Source organism: Vulpes lagopus, chromosome 7, assembly GCF_018345385.1.
Source record: "Vulpes lagopus strain Blue_001 chromosome 7, ASM1834538v1, whole genome shotgun sequence".
Taxonomy (NCBI): domain Eukaryota; kingdom Metazoa; phylum Chordata; class Mammalia; order Carnivora; family Canidae; genus Vulpes; species Vulpes lagopus.
Genome location: NC_054830.1, coordinates 53,552,070 through 53,575,736, shown reverse-complemented (window position 1 = coordinate 53,575,736; position 23,667 = coordinate 53,552,070). Strand labels below are relative to the sequence as shown.

Below are 23,667 nucleotides of genomic sequence, written 5' to 3'. Positions count from 1 at the left end.
TTAGGTCGTGATCTTAGGGTCATGGGATCTAGCCCCACATCTGGCTCTGTGCTCAGCAGGGAATCTGCTTAAGACTCCCCCTCTCCTTCTGCCCCTTCTCACTGTGCACTTGTGCGCTCTCTCTCTCTCTCTGAAATAAACAAATCTTTTATTTATTTATTTTAAACATTTTATTTATTCATGAGAGACATAGAGAGAGAGAGAGGTAGAGACATAGGCAGAGGGAGAACCAGGCTCCCTGGGAGGAGCTCGATGAGGGACTTAGTCCCAGGACCCTGGGATGACAATCTGAGCCGAAGGCAGATGCTCAACTGCTGAGCCACCCAGGTGTCCCTGTGCCCCATAAATAAATCTTTAAAAAAACAACAGCAACAATATTTTGAAAATGAAGACTGGAGAAACACCTTTCCTTCCCCCAATCTCTTAAATCCTTCTCCTTTGAGCTTCTACATTTTATAAATGGATGCAGAGGCTCACTATAAGGGCAAACAAGTTCCCTGTGCCACCATCAGAGCCCCACTCCCACCCTCGCCCCTCCACCCCAGCCCGCAAAGAAGCGGAGCGATGTCAGACAGGAGCCTGGTACACACCAGTGCATGGCGTGCCCCCAATCAGGATGTGCCTTCCTCTGTTTTGTTAGGGGTTTGCTGGTCCCAGACACCACCACCCTGGTGGGGGGCGGGGGGAGGAAGCAGCGAGGCCTCTGATGAGAAGAAGGAATTCAAAATTGCCAGGTGTCTCGTGTGCCAGGCCTTGCCCTGGTCTTTCCCAATCATCACTGCAATGTCAGGAGGGTGGCTTTTCTTGGGTCCATCTTACAGATGGGAAACATAGGTTCTTAATGGGCCACACGGGAAGTGAAGAGCCAGGGTAGAATGTGAATCCAGTCTGTTGGAGACAATACAAGAACTTCCTGAGTCTCCAAAGGGTCAGAACCTGAGCCACAGTATTTAGTTGGCTACTCTCCAAATCCTGGGGAAGCTCAAATCTGGAGCAGTCCTCATCGATGTATCTGTCTATCCCTCCAGCCTGGGAGAATCCCACTAGGTTCTCAGGGTGTGTGGACCTGAAGAGGACAACAGCCTTGAAGGGGGAGGGACTTCTCCCCTGGAGATGCTCCCAACATAGGAGTCCCTGGGAAGCCCAAGGGAGACTCTGTTCCTGATACTCTCCAAGCTTCGACTGCTTTGTTGTGTGAAAGAGGCTTCCAAAGACCTCTGGGATGTCAGACCACCAGCATATGGGCCGGTGCAGAGCCTAGAGTCCCTGAGGCCCCAAGGACCCTGCTACCCCTTGACCACTCCTGGGGCAGGCCCTCCCTATGTAGGCTCCTCCGTGTCTAGAAGATGTTCATGGCACATATGAGAGTTGGCTCGAGAGAGCCTCCGTATGTCACCTGTGTAGCCTTGAGTACATTCCTTAACCTCTCTGTGCCTGTTTCCCCATCTGCACCATCAGGATAAGGACAGGACCAACTTTGCAGGGTTGTTGTGAGGAATTAATAAGTTAATGTATTGCCTGACACACAGTGGCACTGAATTAATGTCAGTGACTGTTGTTTATATTAGCAGCGTGATTATTCTTAGTTCTGAGGCCTGCAGCATAGGACCTGTGAATTCACAATCTCCCACCTCCCCTCCATGTTGGAGATGGAGCGATGGCAGCACAAGGGGGCTGCAGGTGAAACCTAGGGTCACACAGTCCGGGCAGCTTGACGCCCAGCTCAAGGCTCCTTCTACCCCAACTCCCACCCCAGCCTTTCCCCCATCCTGAGCCTCCTCCCAGGGCTGTCGGGGCAGGATGGGACCTTGCACACAATGGGGCTCAGCATACACTCCATCTCACCCAGGGTCAAGTTCTGCCTTTACCCATCAATCCCCTGCCCCAAATGCCCACATACAGAGGCTGGCCCTCAATGCACACGTGTGCACACACGCGCGCGCACACACACACACACACACACACACGCACGCATAGCACCCCTGCCAGCCCAGCTCCACCAGGACAGCCTCATGCCTCAAACAGAGGGGAAAGAGAAGACTGTCAGGGACATGCCACATGAGAGGGGCAAAGAAGGGGACAGTGGCCCAGGGAAGCAGAGAGGGAGAGGGACAGTCAGATGCAGAGATAGACCGTGACAGAGACACAGAGGGAGAGAGACAGGTGAGAGCAAGACGGAGGGGAAGAGAAAGACAAGGAAAAACAGGCTGGGGCAGAGAGAACCAAAGATGAGAGAGAGAGAAGCAGACAAAGAGGGACAGCGAGAGACAGAGAAAGAAAGAGAGGCAGAGATAAAGATGGGGAGACAGGACAGCAATTAGGAGACAATATAGCCCATAAATTAGATTAACAATTAGGGGGAAAAAAAGGTGGACAGACAGAGAGTTAGAAACACTGAGTGAGACAAAGAGAGGGGGTAGGGGCAGTGGGAGGACAACGCAGAGACAGAGAGATGCAGAGATGGAGAGATACGGAAGGTGGCAGACCTGGCCGGGCGGGGAGCAGCCAGACACACGTACAGATGCAGAGACCCAGCACCGAAACGAAGCCCAAACAGCACCAGAAGACAGGGAGGAGGCAGAGATGGGGCAGGGAGGGAGGCCCCAGGTCCCTCCCACCCAGGGGCCCCCAGCCTCTGCCTATAACCACATCCAGGTCCAGCCGCCCAGCCCTGGGCAGGCAGCAGGGTGGCCCCATGCCCGGCCCCCTCGGTACCTTTGGGACGCCGCCTCACCACGCCCAGCCGCCACTTGAGAGACACAGCCAGCATCGCCCCCCTCGGGCCCTTGGGGCGCAGGGCCGGACACCACCTGCCCAAGCCTCCTGCGCTCCTGGAGCCCAGTGCTCCTCCGCGCTCCGGAGCCGCCTGTGCTAACTGGCAGTCTGGGCGCTCCCAGCCTCCACCCTCCCGAGTTGCTAAAATAGATAATCCTCCCCAGAGCCAGCAGCGGTGGCATCGGCAGTGGCATCTGTGGCAGCAAGTCCCTTCCTCCACTGCAGCCCCAGCCCAGGGAGAGAAGCACCAGGGCGTTCTGAACACAGCGGCCAGCCTTCACAGGGTACCCGCCCCCACCCGCAGTCCTCTTCCTCCCAAGGTGCTCACCGAGTCCACCCCTTCCTCTGCCAAAATCTGCCAATCGCCCCCTCCCGCCCTCCCTAGGCTGTGCTGTGCGATGCCCCCGGGCCTTCACACTCACAGGGCCCTCCACCTGGAACACCTGCTCTGTCTGGCTTGGCTCCACTGAACTTCTCTGCCTAGAATGTTTGCTCAGCCTTCACAGATCCCTGCATGCTGGAAGTCCTTGCCTGCTGGATCTCAATAATGCTTTTCATACCAGGTGAAGATGGTCTATCCACCCCCAAAACCGGGAGCTCCCAGAAAAAGGATAGGGTCCGCTTGTCCCGTGCCCCCTACAGTCAGCACAGACATCTGATGGAGTCATCGTGTACGACAATGAGACCTAGGCCCTGACTCTCCACTTCTTATCTCTACGATGACGCTTGTTTGAAACATGGGATAACGAGAGAATCCACCCAGCTGGCTGATGGAGTGGAGTGGATGGAAGTACCAATGAGAACTCTGGGCATTCAGAAAGGACTCAATAAATGCATCTGGTGTCCCTTCCTCTTGCCGAACAGAAAAAGCTCTGACCTAGCAAACAGAGAGTGAGGGGAAGAATCCCAAGACACAAGTCTTTGGAGATGGACGGACCTGAGTTTGTATCCTGACTCCGTGCGCCCCTCTCAGCCTGTTTTCTCATCTGACTAATGGGGCTAACAGTTAGCTCCTGTCTCTGATACGGTGGGGTCTGTATGAAATCCTGTGCAAGGAGTGCTTAGTTGAGTCTGGCACACAGTAGGTGCTTAATAAATAATAAATAGCAACTATTTATTTAAAGATTTTATTTTATTTATTTATTTGTCAGAGAGAGCACAAGCAGGGGGAGCAGCAGGTAGAGGGAGGAGCAGGCTCGCCACTGAGCAGCGAGCCGTGTGGGACTCCATCTCAGGACCCTGGGATCATGACCTGAGCCGAAGGCAGATGCTCAACCGACTGAGCCACCCAGGCATCCAGTAACAACTATTAATACTACGATTATTCTGCGGGGAGCCCAACCCTTGTGTGTGAATGGAGATGGGAAAGCCATTGAGGAGATGGTCTGGCTGAAGTCAGACAAGAAAGTCAGGAATCCAGTGCCTTCCACAAATATCATAGTCCACCAGGGTGGTCCTAGGGTCATCTTCATTTTCCAAATGAGGAAACTGAGGCTGAGAGAGGTACAAGATAGCCGCGGGCTCATCCAGCACTCAAGTAGCCAAACAGGGGCTGTTATGACCACCAGACTACGCCACTGCCACTTTCAGGCCATAACGAGGCTCTTGTTATACCCCTACAGTGTGCCAGGCTCCATGCTGAGCACCCTGCCGACTTAGTCCAGGGAAGTGAGGCTGCCAGCCCAGCATCATATACACTATTGAGCAGCAGAGCTGGGGCGGGAGCCCAGACAATCCGAGTCCAGAGCAAGAACTCTGGCCAAGGATGAGGCTGTTCCCCACCTCCGTCAATGCCTTTGGTGAGAAGACAAATGGCCCCAGCAATCTCTGGGACCAGCTGAAATGGACACGTGGAAGGTACAGAAATAAATAAGGCTGCACAGTAAGGCAGCATTGGGCCATCAAAGCGGGGAGAGAACCAGCGGCCTGGCCTAGGAGGGATTCCCGTCACCAGTATCTCCTGGAGGACGCCCTGCAAGTGTTCCAACCCGAGGGGTGAGGACGTCCCCAGGGTCAGACCCACATATGGATGGCGATGTGGGTGGGCCCAGCTGGAGGTTCCATTCTGCCCACCTCAGAACCACCACCACCCCCCACAGGCTCCAAGGCCTACAGCTGGAGCCTTGAGACTGGGGTTACACACTCCTGGGGATGGAACGAGCTCAGAAACCCCCCACCTGTGTGGCCTTAGGGAGGGGACCCTTGGTTTCCTCAGCTGTAAAATGGACGCAGTAACTTGCTTCACCTGCCCCCAGGACTGCCCTGGGTCAAATGAAGAAAGGAGGCTCCGAGGGCAGGATGAGGCCATCCACGACACCCGGCACAGAGGGCCTGAGGATGTGAAAGGCCATGGAGTGCAGTCACGAGAGTGCTAGAGGGCACAGACTGTGGAACCAGCCTGCCTGGGTTCAAATCCCAGCTCGACTGCTTTCAGGCTGCATGGCAGGGCAGGTCACTTAACCTCTCTGAGCCTCAGTTTCCTCACCCACAAAATGGAGATAATTGCATGTGAACATACTTCACATGTTGTAAGGATGAAATGAGCTAAAGTGAACATAAAGCCCCTGGAATGGTACCAGGCATTGAGTAAGTGCTCAGTAGGTGATACACATACCCTGGGTGGCATAGCGTTTGGCGCCTGCCTTTGGCCCAGGGCGCGATCCTGGAGACCCGGGATCATTACTAAGATGGCTGTTGTGAGGTGTAGCAGAGCTCCAACTTCAGTCTGAGTGGAATTCAGAGAGACCTCGGTGCCTGAGGCAAATGAGCAGGGCAGGTGAGCTGCAGTGGCGGCCTGGGAAAGAACTAATCCTACAGGAAAGGAGCCAAGGGGGATGAGCCCAACCCAAGGGTCCCTACAAGTGGGCCCCTTCACACTGTGGGGGCCCAAAAGGGAGGACTGTGGGAAGGAGTAGGTTTACTTCCCCATCTCTTCCCAGGTTTAAGGGGTCATGGGTTGCCCCTCGTCTAGAGGCACAGGATATACCCAGAAGTCACTCAGGCCCATGGGGCCCTGAAGACCCAGGTCCTACTGAGAAGCTCCCTGGTGCTGTGCTGAGTGCCATCCCAAGAGCAGAGCTGAGGAGCACATGGTCTCTGTACTCTAGGAGCTCCTAACTGAAGATACTGCTTCTCCCTGAGTCTCTGACCCCATTTGAACGCAGGAGATGGGAATCTATGATGATTCCACATATCAGAGCATCTGCATACCTTCTGTATACAGTAGGTGCTCCATATGCACCTCCTTTGCCCACATGCAGCCCAACTCCTCCAAGCAGCGAGGCCTCTGACAGCTGGCACCTGCGTGGACCTCTGTGGTTCTACCTCCTGTTCTTCTTCTGGCAGCATCACTCATTCTCCTTGGGAAGTTGCTGCCCCCCTGCACTTGGTCTGGGTAGAACTCAGCTCCAGGAAGAGCCCTTGACCCAGACCTTGCTGACAGCACCCTCCCACCCCACCCATGGCACTGGGCTCAGGATGAGCACACGACCCAAGTCAACCCAATGAAAGACTATTCTGGGACTCAGGAAAATTCCTTCCTCTGGTGGCAGGGCGGGGGTGGTGGTGGTGGCACAGGGATGCAGAGAAGGGGTGTCAGTCTGGAGCTACTGGTGGCAGAGAGAGAGGGGAGGGAAGAGCAAGGCTCTCGACATCAGGCACTTGGGTGGGACCCACCACGCCTTAAGTTGGTAATACCCCTTTCTAGTTGCTTTAACAATAAATTCCTTTCTTGGCTTAAGCCAGTTTGGGTTCGGTTCTTGGTAACTTGGACCCAAAGGAGTCCTGGCTAATCCAGGGCCTAACTCATCTCAGAGTCCCAGATTCTCGCACAGATCAGGGGTTCAGCAAATGCACAATGAGCGAATGAATGAAGAACAGCGCAAGGATTAACACGCTCCCCAGCGGCCTTCAGCGGCAGCCCCTGGCCCCTGCGCCTCAGCACAAAGGGAGTGACAGATTCCTAGCCTCCAGCGAGCAGCTGCCTGGCAGGCCTGGCACACAGCACAGTCAGTAGTGGGGCTCTGGTTTCCAGGCACCTGACGCTTGTCTGTTATCTCAGCTGCATCCTACCACGGGCCCCTCTTCCATGGTCCCTGGATTTTCACAGGGCTCCCTTCACAGAAACGGCAGCCGCAGGGAGAGTGTGGGAGAGCACAGAGCCTCTTAGAGGAGATGCAACCAGGGTGAACAGCAGATCAGCCCAGAGGGAGAGCCAGGGGGCCTGGGTTGGGTCCAGGCCGGTCCTGGACTACTGTGTGGCCCTGGGCAAGTCTCTGCCATCCTCTAGCCCTCCCTGAGTTACACTCCAGGATCCCCACTGTGCTCACCTGCTTCCTCTGTCCCAAGGCCCAGAGAGGTTCCTCCTATCGCTTGAGGTCACACAGCCACTGTGAGGCAGCCAGGTCGGGATTCAAAGACAGGGGCATTGACCACTCTCAACAATGAGCTGACAGGACTCAAGGATGGGCTAAGAGAAGGACACCAATCACAAAGGGATGCGGACCAGCCTCTATTCCTCAGATACTGCTTTTTCCATTCCTGCCTCAGCCTCACAAAGCCCCAGACTCTAGGGTTCCTGCCACCCCACCTGCTTCCAGAAACAAATTAGCATCTCATCAGACATGCCTTTAATCTTCTCAGCCAGCCCTTTCTTCCCTGTGGGCCAAGTGGTGACATTTCTGCCACCCAGCTCTGCGGATCTGAATAATACGGAGGCCTCCAGGCTCTGCACGCAGAGGAGGGGGCCTAGGGGGGCAGACCCCTCTTCACCACTTCTCCAGGCTGGAGGAGGGAGAGGATGAGGGCCACCAACCATCCATTCACTCATTCAACAAACATTTATTAAGCACCTTCTGTGTGTCAAGCCCAGAGGTACGGCCATGAACAAAATCAAGCCTTCACAGATATTCTAGCAGGAGAGGCAGAGAAGAAATGACAAATGTAATAATTAGGTAAATGTTGCAATATGTTAGAGCTGAAACATGCTAGGAATAAACAGAGAAGGGTGAAGGGTGTCGGGGTACAGAGAGAAAAACGCTGCTGATTATAAAGGGGTGGTCTCCCCGGAATCCAGACTGTGGTCTCTATACACCTTGTCCCACTAAGACAGCCCCCCAGGGCTCCTCGGAGAAGTGGCTGATTCCAAGACTGTGAAGGGGAAAGTACAAGATGATCCTGGAAAATCTCGTGGCGCCAGAAAGTAAGGAAATGCTCAAAGTCTGATAGGGGAAAGGCTGACAGGACACAGAAACCAGCCAGCTTCGCGGGGGCTCCCACTGGCCGACTCTGGGTCACTTTGAGCATCAGAAAGAATAATGGACTGCAAAGCTGTAAAAATCCATGTGCTTGTGATTCTCGGAAGAAAAAAAAACCTCACTGGCCCCTTTGGAGGTCATTATGGCACCAGTTCCTTATTCTATAAACAGAAAATGAAGGCAAAAAATAAAGCATTTATCCTGTCCTCCCATATGAATGGTATTTTGGGGGGGAACCCTAATAAGGGAAAGTCATTCTTTGCAGAAAAACCACTGCAAGTAAGTGCAGAGGAAATCACAGAATTGGAAAACCACCTTTTTGCGGTCCTAATGAGATACAGGGTAAGCTATTGACCATCAGTGGGAAGCTGAAAGAGATCCTATGATGGAGAGACAAGCAGACAGCCCTTGAACCCCTGGACCAATCTTAGCATCACCAAAAGTGGAACATTCTGGCATTATGTGCCTCCTGATAGGATGTGGAAGGAAGCCCACAGCACCATCCGTGACATATTCCTGCCTACAAAATTAGACCTGAATCAAATCCAGCTTTAGACTCAAATACCAGTTGACAGAGAGTACAGGGGACAGAAGAATGTATGAAATGACACCACGAGGCATTTCCACAGGACAAACAACCCGGTTTCCCCAACAAATAATTAGAGTGGGGGAAAAAATGGGCAGGGGGGAGGGGAGGAGGTTATTACAGATTAAAGGAGAATTAAGAGGCCCAGCAACCAAATGCAACCTGGGGACCTTAGCTGGACCCTGATATGAATAAACCCAGTGTGCCAAGACATTTGGGAGCCAACAGGGGAAACCGTACAAGGCCAGAGTATCCGCTGACTTGGAGGACTCCTGCTTCATTCTGCTGGGTTGATGCTGCTCTTGCAATTTTATTTAGGGAAAAGTCTAACTGTTGAAGATATAGATGGAACAATAACAAAAAGAAAAAAGAAGAAGCCTGAGATTTGCCTTTAAAATGCTCCCAGGGGTATTCCTGTGTTATATGTGTCATTTAGAAGTAAATAAAATTTTCAAATACAATAAAAATAAATGGGGAAGGGTCATAAAAGCCCTCACTGAGAAGTCAACATTTGAAAAAAGTCTGAAAAGGCGGGGGGGGGGGGGGGGGGGGGAGGATATGCGCTGCTCCAGGAGGGAGGAAGCAGACCTGGCCTGGGGTAGGAAGGAGGGGGTACACCAGAGATGGGAGATAGGGCATATGCAGGGCCTTAGGGCCTCCTAAGGACTCTGGTTTTCCTCTGAGGGAGGTGGGAGCCACCGTAGCATTTGGAGCAAAGGAGAGACATGATCTGACTGTGATTTAGCACCATCCTCTGGCTGCTGGTGGGGGAGGCTGGATGCAGGGACGAAGCCCCTGCTGGAGGGCGGGGAGCACCAGAGGCCACTGGACCGGGGTGGGGGGCAGAAGCAGTGATGCCATGGGCAGAATCTGGTTTCTTCTGAAGGTCCATCCCCCTTCCTCTGGCCTTCCTCGGTCAGGGTTACACGTTGGCACAATGGCAGACAGTTTTTTCTTCAGGTCCGGAGCAAGAGCTCTGGGGTCAAGAAAGAGTAGGCTAGCTAAGATGCCAGCCCCTGCTCTCCATGTGGTCCCCTCTCCACTCGGGGCCTCAGTTTCCCATTGGGAAATGAGGATCATGATTAAGAACTCAGACAATCGGGGGATCCCTGGGTGGCGCAGCGGTTTGGGCCTGCCTTTGGCCCAGGGTGGGATCCTGGAGACCCGGGATCGAGTCCCACGTCGGGCTCCTGGTGCATGGAGCCTGCTTCTCCCTCTGCCTGTGTGTCTGCCTCTCTCTCTCTCTGTGACTATCATAAATAAATAAAAATTTAAAAAATTTTAAAAAAAAAGAACTCAGACAATCATCAGGCTGCTCTATGGAGACAAGAGAGGTAAGAACGTCCGATAAACTGGTAAGGGCTGGGCTTGTGTCACAAGAGGGAATCAGCCTTTATTAGGTGCATACTACAAGCCAGGCGCAGAGCTCAGGCCTCTACAGGCATCCAGCCCCACCCTATCCCAGGTGATATCTCCTGGGGAGCTTAAAACAACTGTGGCTGAATCAGAAACTTTTTGGGTACAAGGGTAGAGAATCACAGCTTCCTTGCTGCCCTTGGAACACAGATGGGGCACTGATGTGCAGAGAGGGAAAGTGACTGCTCCAGCATCACACAGCTTCTGAGCGGCAGAGGAGAGATTTCCAACAGAGCCCAGCCCCAAAGACCCTCCCTTCTCCAAAGACCCTCACTTTCATCAGACCCTCCCTCCCAGGCCAAAAGCCAGAATGCAACCCCTGCCAGGGGAAGCAGCTCATCTGTCTGAGAGTTCTGAGACATTTCTGAGCCAAGAAATAAAATGCCACCAAGCATTTTCAGCATGGGCCAGGGCGGCTGTCTGACAGGTGTACCAATGGGGCCACCTGCCAGGAAACAGGTGGCATGCCTGTGAATATTCCTGGCTCTGCCTTCACGGCGCAATAATTAGGAGCAAATGCTTGGGCAGGCACATTAACGAGTATGCAGATTAAGTGGTGGGGCACTTGGGCAGAGGTTACAGAAATGCTCCGTTATGGCCAGGCCAGCACCAGCTGCCCCTTCCAACCCTGATTCCTGATTCCTGGGCCTCACTCCTCACAGCTGTCCACCCAGTCCTAGGGGGAGGACGGCCTGGTGGGGAGGTTTAGAGTCTGCCAGAGCTGGGTTCCAATCCTGCGCTGCTTGGCCTAGGTGCTCTTGTGTCCTTAACGGGGGACACATGACCCAGGCACCAGGTGCTTGTGACAGCCTCATGAAATAACACAAGTCTGAGGCCTGCGAGGGCTCTGTGAACAAGACCTATCTTCTAATCATGCACCCGGTGTTGGCTTTCAGATTGCAGTTTCCTGTCTGCAAAACGGGGATTTAAAAAACTAGCATTTATTAAGTATTGCTCCGCAGAAGACACTGTTCCAGCTCCTGCACACATTAACCCTCTCTGTCACCCCATGAGGTGGGGACGATGACTAGCCTCATGTTAGAAACAGGAAGACCAAGGGTCATGGAGCAGGGCCAGGGGCCAAGGTCACACGACACTGAGCCTAAACCCAGGCAGCTGGCCCCAAGCCCACCTCCATACCCACTCTGCTGTTCTTTCTAAACACAGACGCCTCTGTTACGGTCTCTGCGTGAGTGTGTGGGTGGGTGTGATGAAATACAGTGAATGTAGCAGAATAAGCCCTGGGGGGCACAGCACAGCCCACAGCCAGGCTCAGGCAAGCTTCCCGAAGGGCTGGCCTGGGGGCCCTTCCACCTTGTTTTCCACCATGTAGCTGTCCCTGCAGGCAGCACAGCCCAGGTGCCTGGACATAGAGGCAGATGGGACAGGACCCCTCCCCGACCCAGGGCTCCTCTCCCCGTCCACACTGTGGGGACATCTGCCTGGCACGTCGGGGTTGCAAAGGTTCATCCGGGTCAGGTGTAGGAGCTAGTATAACATCCACTCTCTCCCCCTGGCACTAGCCAGTGAGACCCACATCTGGGAGCTGAGGCAAGAATTGAAAGAAGGGGGCAAAGGCTGGGTCCATCCTTCGACAGAGGGACTGGCTGGAGGGCCTGCCTGCTCCTTCCCCTCCTAAAGGGGTGGACCTTGTGCCCCAAGGCCCACAGACCAGGAGAGGCAGGAGAGCAGCCCCCACACAGAGGGGCTGTGTGACACTTCACTGCTCTGGGCCCCACATCCTAGGCTGTAAGTGGACACCATCACAGCACTGCCCTGGGGGAGCAGGTGCCTATGAGGCCCAGGGACAGAGCAATGTCAGAGCAGCACCCTGCCCCCTCCTGCGGTGCTCAGCAGGTGTGTGTGCCCCCATCCCGGTGTACGGCACACTAGGAGCATACACGGTGGGGGACCAGGGTTTGTCCCCATCCACCTCATCACCAGAACAACCTTTAGCATGCCAAGCATTTCACCCTCAAGACCCCAACCATAGGGTAACCTGGGTGGCTCAGGGGTTGAGCGTCTGCCTTTGGCTCAGGGCATGACCCCAGGGTCCTGGGATCGAATCCCACATCAGACTCCCTGTGAGGAGCCTGCTTCTCCCTCTGCCTAGTCTCTGCCTCTCTCTCTGTCTCTCATGAACAAATACATAAAATCTTTAAAAACAAACAAAAAACCCCAACCTCAAGTACAGAGAGAGAAAGGAGGCGACTCAAGGTTACACGGCTGTTAGTGGCAACTACAGATGGAATGTCTGTGTCCTCCCAAAAGTCATATGTTGAAAACCCAAGGCCCAAGATGACAGTATTGGGAGGTGGGGCCTTTGGGCCATGCATGATTAGGTCATGAGGGTGGAGTCCCCCATGAATGGGATCAGTGTCCTAAAAAAGGAGGCCTCAGGGAGTTCCTTCGCTCCTTCTGTCTCATCTCCTCCGTGACTATGGAAAGGCACAGACCCCACTCTTCAGCACCCCCTACCCTCTTCCCTGCTTTATTTTTTTCCTTAGCATTTATCATTTGACAAACCACTTTCCACTTGTATTTATTTATTAGCTGACTCCCTCCGCCACTGGAGTGTCAGCGCCATCAGGACAGAGACCACATGCATCTTGTGCCCAGTTCCAGCACAGAGTAGAGGCTCAACATCTATTTGTTCAGTGAGGCATTTTCCTGCTCTTTGCTGGCTGCTGGTCCTGCCTGAGGTCAGCTACACTCTTTAGTTCAGGAGACACATTCCATTCCTCTCGATTCCCCCTCAACATGGGACAAATGCTTGCTCTAGGTCACCCAGCAATGAGATAGGGCTGGGGTTAGAACCCGGGACCTTTGGCTCCAAGAACTGTTTTATCTTTGTTCCAGGACACTGACAAAATATTTACAGGGAAGAAGAGGGCAGGCCCTCACAAAGAATCCTGGCTACAAATTATTCAAAGTCCTTGCTATCATGTGGGTTCCAGTTGAGTGAAGCCAACCATCCATCATGGCTAGATTAAATGAGTTTATTAAGTGCCATGGCCTTCCCTGGGGACACTGCATGCCTCTGGGTTGCTATGTCATGTGGCATCCAGGGAATCAAGAGACAGAAAGAAAAGTGCCTGGGTGGACCAGTGGTCAAGCACCTGTCTTTGGCTCAGGGCATGATCTTGGAGTCCCGGGATCAAGTCCCACATCAGGCTCCCCACAGGGAGCCTACTTCTCCCTCTGCCTGTGTCTCTGCCTCTTTCTGTGTGTCTCTCGTGAATAAATAAATAAAATCTTAAAGAGAGAGAGACAGCAAGAGTTTCAGGCTGATACCTGAGTGGGGTCACTACCCTTGTCAAGGGGAGGGGGATCTTCTTGTCCCCACACCAGGGTCTTGGGCAATAGAGGCATTGAGAGAAAGGTAATAATGATGACAGCAGTGACAATCTGGTACCATTTATTCCCAGACTCCATGCATTCAGTTATACTCCATCATTCATTTACTCCCCCACTGTCACTGAGCAGCTCTTATGCTCCAGCAGAGAATAAAATATGTAACACTTACATTCTGCTAGGGGAGACAGACAACATACAGAATATGCAACAGAATATAGGTTGAAATAAGTACATTGAAGAAAAATACAGTGGGCTGAGAGAATTGTGTGTGGGAGAGACTTCTCTGAGCAAGTCTTTACACAAATGGAGAAACTGGGGGACCCAGCCCTGCATATCTCCAAGCCAGGCAGAGGACATATAGCCAGTGCAAAGGCCCTGAGGTAGAACTGTGCCTGGCATGGCATGTTGAAGACTGTCAAGAAAGCCAGTGTGGCTGGAGCTGAGTGAGTCGATGTCTCTGTGGATGTCAACGGGGTCATAGGGGCAGGTGACAGATGACCAGGTTGGGCACAGTGAGAACCTGGGCTTTCCCTCTGAGGGAGGTGGGAACCACGGGAGGATGTGGAGCAGAGGGGTGTGATCCGACTCAGGTTTTAACAGGATTTCTCTGGCTGCTGAGGAAGAACAGATGGTGAGGATGGAGGCAGGGAAACCAGTAAGGAGGCCACTGCAACTAGGGGGTGAGATGTGGGGGACCCAGGGTATGTTTTAGAGAAAACTGATGACTCATTGCAGGCACACATAGTCCTGTGAGGCCAGGAGATGTACATCTTCTTTGCAGGGAAGTAAACTGAGGCCCAGAGAGGTTAAGTCACTTGCCTAATGTCACACAATGAGGAAGTGTCAGAGCTGGGATTATAACTCAGCCACCTGGCTCCAAAACCTGTGCTTTCTCAACATGGCTGTCAGGAGTTTCCTCGGGGCTTATGCCTTGACTCTCATGGCAGGAGGTCCAAGGTCTGAGGTCAGAAGAGAAACATCCCTCTCCCATCACTAGCTCCTGGGTCTGCTGCAAAGCAAAGCTGGGAAGAGGATCAGAGGGATGCTCGGGTGGGAGCAGGGGAGGGGGAGATTGGACAGGTGAGAGAGGAGGTGGCCAGGGAGGTATCTCCAGCTCCCTAGGTCTGTTTGTGAAGTGCAAAGTGAGCACAGCACAGGACACAGAGGGGAAGCAGTGGGGAGCAGGGTACAATCAGATGACCCATGTTCCCATCTGAACTCTGCCTTCAGTAGCTGTGTGACCTGTGGCCTAGCATCTAGCCTCTCTGTGCCTCAGCTCCTCCCCTACCAAATGGAGTGGCTGTGGAGGCAAACACATGGAAAGTGCCCAACCAGCAGCAACGAGGCCATCGGGATCCTCAGCAGGGGACCCAGTGAGAGCCTCCTCACTCCACTGCTGGCAATGCCCACTACCCCACCTTTGGAGCTTTGCCTCACACCTGTTCCCATCTTTACAGTGGACTCAGGGCCTTCTCCCTGCCACTAATTCGGGAGTGACAGCCATGACTACATCGTGCCTGCTTGCCTGGGATTATGACTTCAGGAGAAAAAAAAAGATTAACGGCCCTTCTGAAACCAGGAGATTGACAGAGTCTTAAGTTTGGATTCTTGGAATCATCCCATGTCCACACTGTACCTCCCCCATTTTATTCATTGGAGACTGACGCCCAGGAGGGAGGGGATGTTTGCTGAGCCATCAGACTCCCAGATCCAGGCCGGGTGATGGTGTTGGCCAGTAGGATAGACAAGCATCCTGCCGCACCAGCCCTGAGCCATGGCAGATCCAGGGGTCTTGGGGGGAGAGACACTCAAGGGGAGGGGGCCTTGGGGAAGCAGCTGTTCCCCAACCAACAGGGAAGTACTTCATCATTTTCATACCCGGCCACACTCTGACGGGGCCCAAGGGCTTCCTCTGCCCCCCTCCTCCTCCTAGACGTGTGGAGTTCCTTCCTAGGATCTGGTTCCAAGATGCAACCTTTATATGCATAATCCCTCCAGGTCCTCGTGACCAGCCCATGAGGGTGGAGGGCGGTGTTAATGACCATCACTTGCAGGGAGAAGTGACTTGTCCAAGGTCCACAGCTGGTGAGCAGCAGAGGTGGGGGCTGAGCCCAGGACTGCCTGACAGCAAAGCCTGACCTCTTGCCACTCTAGTCTTTACCATAGGGCCTCCCTCTCTGGAGCACTGCCTCCCAAGGGTATCTGCCTCCAGGTCCCCCCACCCCTCCCAGGCCCTGTTGTCCAGGCTCTGCCTCCACACATTTTGAGAGCAAAATCAGCCCTGCCTAACAGCTGGTTCCAGGTTTCCCTTCAAGGAAGAGACTATCTGGGGATACCCCAGACAGAGAGCATGTGATGATCAGTGGGACCAGGGGCCAAGGCAGCAGGGGAGGTGGCTGCTGGAGAAAGTCAGAGGGAGTGGGGGGCTGCCTTGGGTACAAAGAAATCCTGGAAGGTGTTTGAGCTGCTTGGGGCCTGGATTAGGGAGTCAGAGACAATTACAGCCTCAGCTGTATTAAGAGCAGAGCTGCACAGAATGCAATCCGTGGATGTGGGCCCTTCTCGAACTATTTCTCAGTGGACAGCAGCAGGGAAGTTCAGACATAGAATCAATGGTTAGAGGCAGAGCAATCTGATAGCGCTACAACATCCAAGCATCTGACCAGTGGCTTCTGTTTTTCACGCCTTTGTTGTCTTATTTCATTTTTCAATAGTTCATTGCTGGTATATTTTTCACATGTATCAGCCTCCAAGAGTCTGAAACTTGAAAAGAAAATACTGGCCTTTCACCAGAAAGTCTGAGAAGCCTTGCTTTAGAGGAACTAACCAGTGACAAGAAGCTGGTACCTGGCCCAATATGCAATTCAACATAAAATAAAGCTGTGAAATAAAAGTGTAGCTTTGGAGATGACACAAAATGTTTATGTGTGCTGAAGCGGAAGTAACTTTTTTTAGATCACAGTTTCTCAGCCTCTAGCACTACTGACAGTTTGGACTGTATAATACCTTGCTGTGGGGGATATTTAGCAGCATCCGTGGCCTCTACCACTAGATGCCAGTACATTCCCACCCCAGCTGTGGCAACCAAAAGTGTCCCCATTGGTCTCTAGGGCAAAATCAACCCCCTACCCTCTGTGGAGAACTGCTGGCTTAGGTATTCTGACTCTGTAGGAAGGTGTGCGTGTGTCCAAGTGAATGTGTCTGTATGTACAGAAGTGTGTGTGTGTGTATGTGTGTGTGTGTGTGTGTGTGTGTGTGTGTGTGTTATCGCTGGCCCACCGTCCTCACTCACACAGCCAGGAATCCGTAGTTTGCAACCTCTCGATATTACTCATTACTCTTAAGGGATGCCTGCTGGATCCCCCCTTCCTAAAGTTGGCCCACAGAAGACGCAAAGCTATCACTGAGGATGGTCTAAAGTTGCTATGGGAATGAGGGCTCTCAGAGCTGCAGTCCATGCAAGGCTGAAGCCACCTTCAATGCCTCCTATCCCCACCTCAAAGTCCCAGAGCACCAGGGTCAGTAGACAAGCTCAGCAGGTGGACAGAAACCACAGCCTCCAGCCAGAAGGAAGGGGCTTGTTGCCTGAAGCACATCAGGCTGAGATTGAGAGAAGTGGTCTTCAAGAACCTCAAGTCAACACCGTTGGCAAGGAGGCAGGTGGAGCAGAAGCTCCTAACAGGAGACATCAGCGAGCACACAGCTTGTTCAAACCACAGGGTCCACATCCCAACCTGGGAGGATACTGACTCCGAATGACCTGGTGGGGCCTCAGGGTCTGGGTTTGGAAAGCCCATCAGATGATTTTGATGTGCAGCAAGAGTTGAGACCTCCCCGAGTGGATCAAAATCCCCTGGGAAACTGGATAAAAATACAGATTCATGGCCAAAAAATACTTTTTTTAAAGGTCTGACAACACCAAGTATTGATGAGGACACAGAGCAACTAGAACTCTCATGCACTGCTTAAGAAAATGTAATATGGTACAATTACTTTGGAAAGGAGTCTGGCAAGATCTTTTGAAATTTTTAAATATACCCTAAAATGTACTTCAATATAACATAAAAAATAGGCACATGCTGGGGCACCTGGGTGGCTCAGTCAGTTAAGCGTCTGACTCTTAAATTTGGCTCAGGTCATGATCTCAGGATCGTGGGATCAAGGCCCGCGTCAGCCTCCCTGCTCAGTATAGAGTCTGCTCCAGATTCTCCTCTTCTCCTCTCCTTCTGCCCCTGCCTCCACTCATGCTCAATAAATAAATAAATAAACAAACAAACAAATAAATAAAATTTTTCTTTTCTTTTTTTTTAAATTTTTTTTAATTTTTATTTATTTATGATAGTCACAGAGAGAGAGAGAGAGAGAGAGGCAGAGACATAGGCAGAGGGAGAAGCAGGCTCCATGCACTGGGAGCCTGACGTGGGATTCGATCCTGGGTCTCCAGGATCGCGCCCTGGGCCAAAGGCAGGCGCCAAACCGCTGCGCCACCCAGGGATCCCTAAAATCTTTTCTTAAAAGAAAACATGCATACACTACAGCCCAGCAACTGCACCCAACAGGAATGCATGCACCTGGCTGCCAAAAGACATGTTCAACAATATTCACAACAGCATTTTCTATAAGAGCCAAAAACTGGAAACAACCTAGAAGTCCACCAACTGTAGAAAAGATGAATAAAGATGGTGGCGTCTTCATGAAATGGAATCCCACGTACCAGTGAAAAAGGATGCAAGGTTGCTACACACAGCACAAAGCATGGGCCTCAAAAACCTGACATCGAGTGACAAGAGCTGGACAGAGAAGGGTACACACTATAAAATTTCATTTATATCAAGTTCAAGAACAGGTGAAAACAAAGTATTGTGCAGTGTTATATATGAGGTGGTAACACCAGAAAGAAAACCAAGAGAACGATCAAAAAGTCAAGATGAGGGGATGCCTGGGTGGTTAGGCAGTTTAGCGCCTGCCTTCGGCCCAGGGCGTGATCCTGGAGACCCGGGATCGAGTCCCACATTGGGCTCCTTGCAGGGAGCCTGCTTCTCTCTCTGCCTGTGTCTCTGCCTCTCTCTGTGTCTCTCATGAACAAATAAATAAAATCTTAAAAAAAAAAAAAAAAGTCAAGATGGCGGTACCCTTGGGTGGAGGAGGAAGGAGGACACAATTTGAAATGAACCCAAGGGGAACATTCAGGAGGCTGACTATGTCCTATGTCAACCAGGGTGGTTAAGTTGTTTGCTTTTCGTTGTTCGTTATACTATACCTCCATGTTATATATTTCTATTTAATGATTTTAAATAAAGGAGGATAAAGGATCTCTGTCATGCATGTATATTTAATGATTTTAAATAAAAAGGAGGGGACACCTGGATGGCTCAGCAGTTGAGTGTCTGCCTTCAGCTCAGGGCGTGATCCCAGAATGCCTGGATCAAGTCCCACATTGGGCTCAATGAGGCATTCCTGCTTCTCCCTCTGCCTGTGTCTCTGCCTTTCTCTCTGTGTCTCAAATAAATAAATAAATAAATAAATAAATAAATAAATAAATAAAATCTTTTTAAAAAATTTTAAATAAATAGGGAAGAAAGTGTCTCTGTCACTCCCAACAAAGCTGTTTCCTCACTGGGTTGGGGCCTTGGAATGAGCATTTAAACACACCCCCACTTCCACTCCCAGGAGATTCTCATTGCCAAGGTTCTAGGGCCACATGTGCTGAGCATGTGCGGGGGTGAGAAGCCCAGACAGCCAGCCCCCAACTGGCAGGTCTGGCGTCTCAAAGCAAGCTGGGCCAGCGCTGCTGTTGAGTGGTGAGTAGCCCTGAGTGAAGAGCCAAGTGGGCCACCAGCACAGGGGCCACCTGGTCAGGTCCTCAGTCAAAGCTGATGCCCTAAAGAATGGCCCTGTGGGCTGCCTGCTGTATCAGGAGTTGTCATGGGTTCCAGGAGGGAATTTCTAGAGATGCCACTTTGATGCAGGGGTAACTCAAAGGGAGGGTGGGCCGGAGTTCATTGGTCACTGAAATCCCACTGCAGAGGGACTGGCAGCCCGGTGTAACAGCCTGGATGCCAGGCCAGGCCAACAGCCCCTTAAGGAAAACAAAAAGGATGAGAGGAAGCAATTAAGGGTCTGTCATCAGGGAGGCAGCTGGCATCTGCTCAGGCATCTGCCAAGACTGTTCTGTCTCCCCAGAGCCCAGGCAGGGGGACGGGACCGGGGAACCATCAGGCCCACCCTGTGTGTGACGAGCCATAGAAAACACGGAGCTGTGCAGACGTCATGTCTCCTTATTGGCCAGGACAGGCTGGCGTTCATGTCTCGAACCCACGGGCCATCGCAGGAGGGAGGGCAGCTATCCCCCAGCAGCCCAGATTTATATAACAGGGAGCTCCAAGAGGCTTCCCTGGAGGAAAGATGCATGGGGTGAGGTCTGCAGGATTCGCGGGAGTTAACCGTACAAGGCCCCCTCTCCCCCCAGGCCGAAGGAGCTGCATGGGCAAGGGTCCTGAGGTGGGAATTAGAGTGAACAGCCCTGAGGGCTCCCACTCAGTTCATCCTCATGATGACACCCTGACATAGGTGCTATTATTCCCATTTTACAGATGAAGAAACCGAGCCTCAGAGAGGATAATTAACCTACACAAGGTCACACAGCTCATAAGCAGCAGAGACTGGATGTGAACCCAAGGCACTACCCTACCTCCCATTCAGCTTGTTTCCCCCCAAGGAAGGAAAGGAGGCCAGTGTGCCTGGAGCCCAGAGAGTGAGGGGTGGGGGCGGGGGGCCAGCAGTACCGGGCCCCCCGGGGAGGATAACGACTTGGTCCTGGCAGCAGGGGGAGCCAGTGATGGTAGGTAGAAGTGATGTCATCAGATATGTGTTTTACAGATGCTGCCGGGCCAGGATACAGCCGAAGAATGGAGCAACACAGGAGTACCAGGAAGCGCCCCCCGCAGCTCCCATTTACTGAGCACCTCAAACATCACGATATTCTCTCCAGAAGGTTGGTTCGTTTGGACTCTCCGGGAGACGGCAAAGACATCTCAAATACACTCTACTTCGACAAACAGGAGAAAGTGCGTTCAGGCATGAGCCCCAAAGACCCCACTTAAACGTCTGATTAATTCCCTGCTAAGCGCAGTGAAACCACTTCCACATGGTTCCGTTGCCATTTTTGCTTTATTGAGGTCGCTTTGACGGAGATCAAGTCTTTCTTAATTAAAGTTTGTAATGACGATTTCACTCATCAGCCACTTTCTTTTTTTTTTTTTTTTTTTTTTTTTAAGAGTAATACAGGCAGATCAGCCCAGTTTTAAGATTGGCTTGGGGATTTGGAAGATCTCCCTGTAGGTTCTTAGCAGATTTTTTTTTAATTTTTATTTCATCTATGATAGTCACAGAGAGAGAGAGAGGCAGAGACACAGGCAGAGGGAGAAGCAGGCTCCATGCACCGGGAGCCCGACGTGGGATTCGATCCCGGGTCTCCAGGACCGCGCCCTGAGCCAAAGGCAGGCGCCAAACCGCTGCGCCACCCAGGGATCCCTCATCAGCCACTTTCTTTGCACATCACACGTGCTACCGATTGTGGACCACGGCCACCTGCGGTGTCATGTTCTGGCCCTGACTCTTGTCAACCCCAATCCTCTTGGGTCAGATTTTTGCAGATGTTAGTGTCGGCATGGGGATTGGATTCTTCCGTCAATTTTTAGGTCAATAACTACTCGGACCGTGCACAGTTTTAGTCGATGTCAGTTTTATTTTGTGTTGATTCTTTCCACCAGTGATGTTCATGACGGATTAGATCAGAGACCAACAGTTTGTGTTTCTGAGGCAATCCGTGAAAAATGGAAACGTGTTTGTGAGCAGAAAAAGAAAAGACTAAAGATAGATAGCGAGATCCAGAGACAGACAGGCTAACAAGGAGAGACAGAAAGTCAAAGACACAGAGATACGGATGGGGAGAGAGACCCGTGAACCCCCAACCACTCAGCAAAGGGCAATGTCCAAACTGGTGGGCGCTGCCTCCTGTCCAATCAAAGCCTGGACATCCCTACCTCCTGACCGTTGTCCCGGCCCAGAAGGCCCTTCGCTTCTTGGCATTCAGCTTGGGGTTTCCTCATTCCATCACTCAGGGAAGCTTTATCAAAATAATAAGAAGAAAAAAGTCCCTCAGATTGTGTCCCAGCAGATGGACAGGCCCCCCGGACAGATACTGACTAGCTAACAGCCCCAGGCCCAAGTGAAAGCAGGCCCAGCCCTCAGCCTGGAGCAGGGGACTCCCAGCAAAACCAGAGCAGCTGCGTGGCAGAGGGAGCAGGGCGCTTGGGGGGGCGGGGGGCCGGCCGGGCTCCGGTTCTGACTCTCAGTAGTTTCTCCACCTCCATCTCCGCTGCCTCATCCGTGACCCGGGGATAAACACCCAGCTTGCAAGGGTGCGTGTGTGCAGCTGGGCTCCACGTGGGACGCGCATAACAGGCCCCTCCGCCCCGACAGCATCTCTGGCCACCTCGCTGCCGGGCTGGCTGAGGACGGGGCAGTCGCTCTCAGCGCTGGTGACTCGCAACGGTGCACATGGCCTCACCCACACTCTGGGGCCTCGGCGGTGAAGAGGGCCTGAGCCGGGGTCCCTCCTGGCTCAGCCTGCAGGCTGGTGAGCAGAACTTCTGCAGCGCACAGCTGGACCCTTGCCTGCTGCCTCCGATCCATCATGAGTGGCTACGTGAGGTCAGGTGTTAAAAAAGCTTCTGAGGCTGAGTCAGCAGCAAAGTCGGTGACAATCAATTAGCAATATCTGCCATGGCCTTGGGCTGGAGAGCCTGGCTTTTGTTTTCTGCATCTTTAGCTGATACAGAGCAAAGACCCAGAGCCCAGATGACTGGGTTCGAGATTCAGCGACACCCCTGCATGCCAGTGACTCAGACAAGTCCCGTTACCTCCCTGAGCTTCAGTCTCTCACCCGAGACATGGGGAGAATACTGTGATTTATCTCACAGGACCCTTGTGAGGATTAAGTGAAATGGTGTATTTGTCGGTATTGATAAAATTTCATGAATGGATGAGGTTTTTTCTTTCCTTATTTATGAGGTGAGTCGATAGTGAGGTAAAAGAGCTCTGGGCTGGACTGTTTTTGTACTGGGTGACCGAGGCCAGCTGCCTTCTCTGACTCTCGATTTCCTTATCCATAAAATGGGCTTGTTTCTTACAGAATGTTGACCATAACATTTAGCGTGCAGCCCCATGTCCCACTCCTGAGGAATTAGCCTGGAGAAATGGAAACGTGCTCACATCAACACTTGGACATGGGTGTGTGCAGCAGCTTTAGTCACAGCGACCCCAAACTAGAATCCACCCAAACGCCCATGAACAAGAAGAGACTGGATAAAGACACTGAGGTGTACCCACTCCCTGGGGACACTCAGCAAGAAAAAGAACAAGGTCCTGACACACACAACAGACTGGATGGATCTTAAAACATGTTGCATGAGTTGAACATGGCAGAAAAAAAACTACATGCTGCATGATTCCAGTTACACGAAACTCCAAAAAAGACAAATCTGAGATACATGGACAAAAGGCAGATCAGTAGTGGCCAGGATCTGGCAGGAACAAAGGGTGGCAGGAACTATTCGAGAAGGACACAAGACAACTTTGGGGGGCGATGGTAATGTTCTAATTATACATAAACTGTGGTGGTAGTCACACAGGTGCAGATCTCTGTCAAAATGGACCAAACTATACACTGAAAATGCATGCATTTTATTGTGCATAAGTTATACTTTGATAGGGTTGTTTCTGTTTTGTTTTGTTTTGTTTGTTTTGTTTTCACGCTCCCAAGACAACCTTCTCACACACTTCCCAAGGCTGGTCGGTGGTGAGATCTCACATACCAACAGACATGACAATTCTGTCAAACTGAAGAGTACTTTACAAGTGAAAGGGATTTTTTTTTCAAAGATTTTATTTATTTATTCATGAGCGACACACAGAGAGAGGGAGAGGCAGAGACACAGTCAAAGGGAGAAGCAGACTCTTCGCGAGAGCCTGATGTGGGACTCCATCCCAGGACCCTGGGATCATGACCTGACCCAAAGGCAGATGCTCAACCACTGTGTCACCCAGGTGTCCCACAAGTGAAAGGGATTGTGGTTATTTTATGGGTGGTACTGAAATGGCTCAGCAGCTGTTTGGGATTCTGTTGAGATTCCTTCTGCCACGAAGGTAAGTATGCCATGGCTCTGGAGCCAGGCTGACCGGGGCTGCAATTCAGCCTCCCACCCTCACCAACCC

The 23,667-nt window shown here is 52.1% G+C and overlaps 1 protein-coding gene across 7 annotated transcripts in view; it reads right to left on the bottom strand.

Moving 5' to 3' along the window:
* GRIP2 (glutamate receptor interacting protein 2) overlaps positions 1 to 23,667 on the bottom strand; it is a 98,462-nt gene that overhangs the window by 55,615 nt on the left and 19,180 nt on the right. The window contains exon 1 of one of the 7 annotated variants that reach the window (XM_041763890.1): positions 2,716 to 2,772. The exons of the other annotated variants lie outside the window; for them this stretch is intronic. Within the exon in view, the coding sequence (XP_041619824.1) occupies positions 2,716 to 2,770 (55 nt within the window). The 5' untranslated portion in view covers positions 2,771 to 2,772. Of the gene's footprint in view, positions 1 to 2,715; positions 2,773 to 23,667 lie in introns of those variants that run through there. 7 annotated transcript variants of the gene reach the window in all.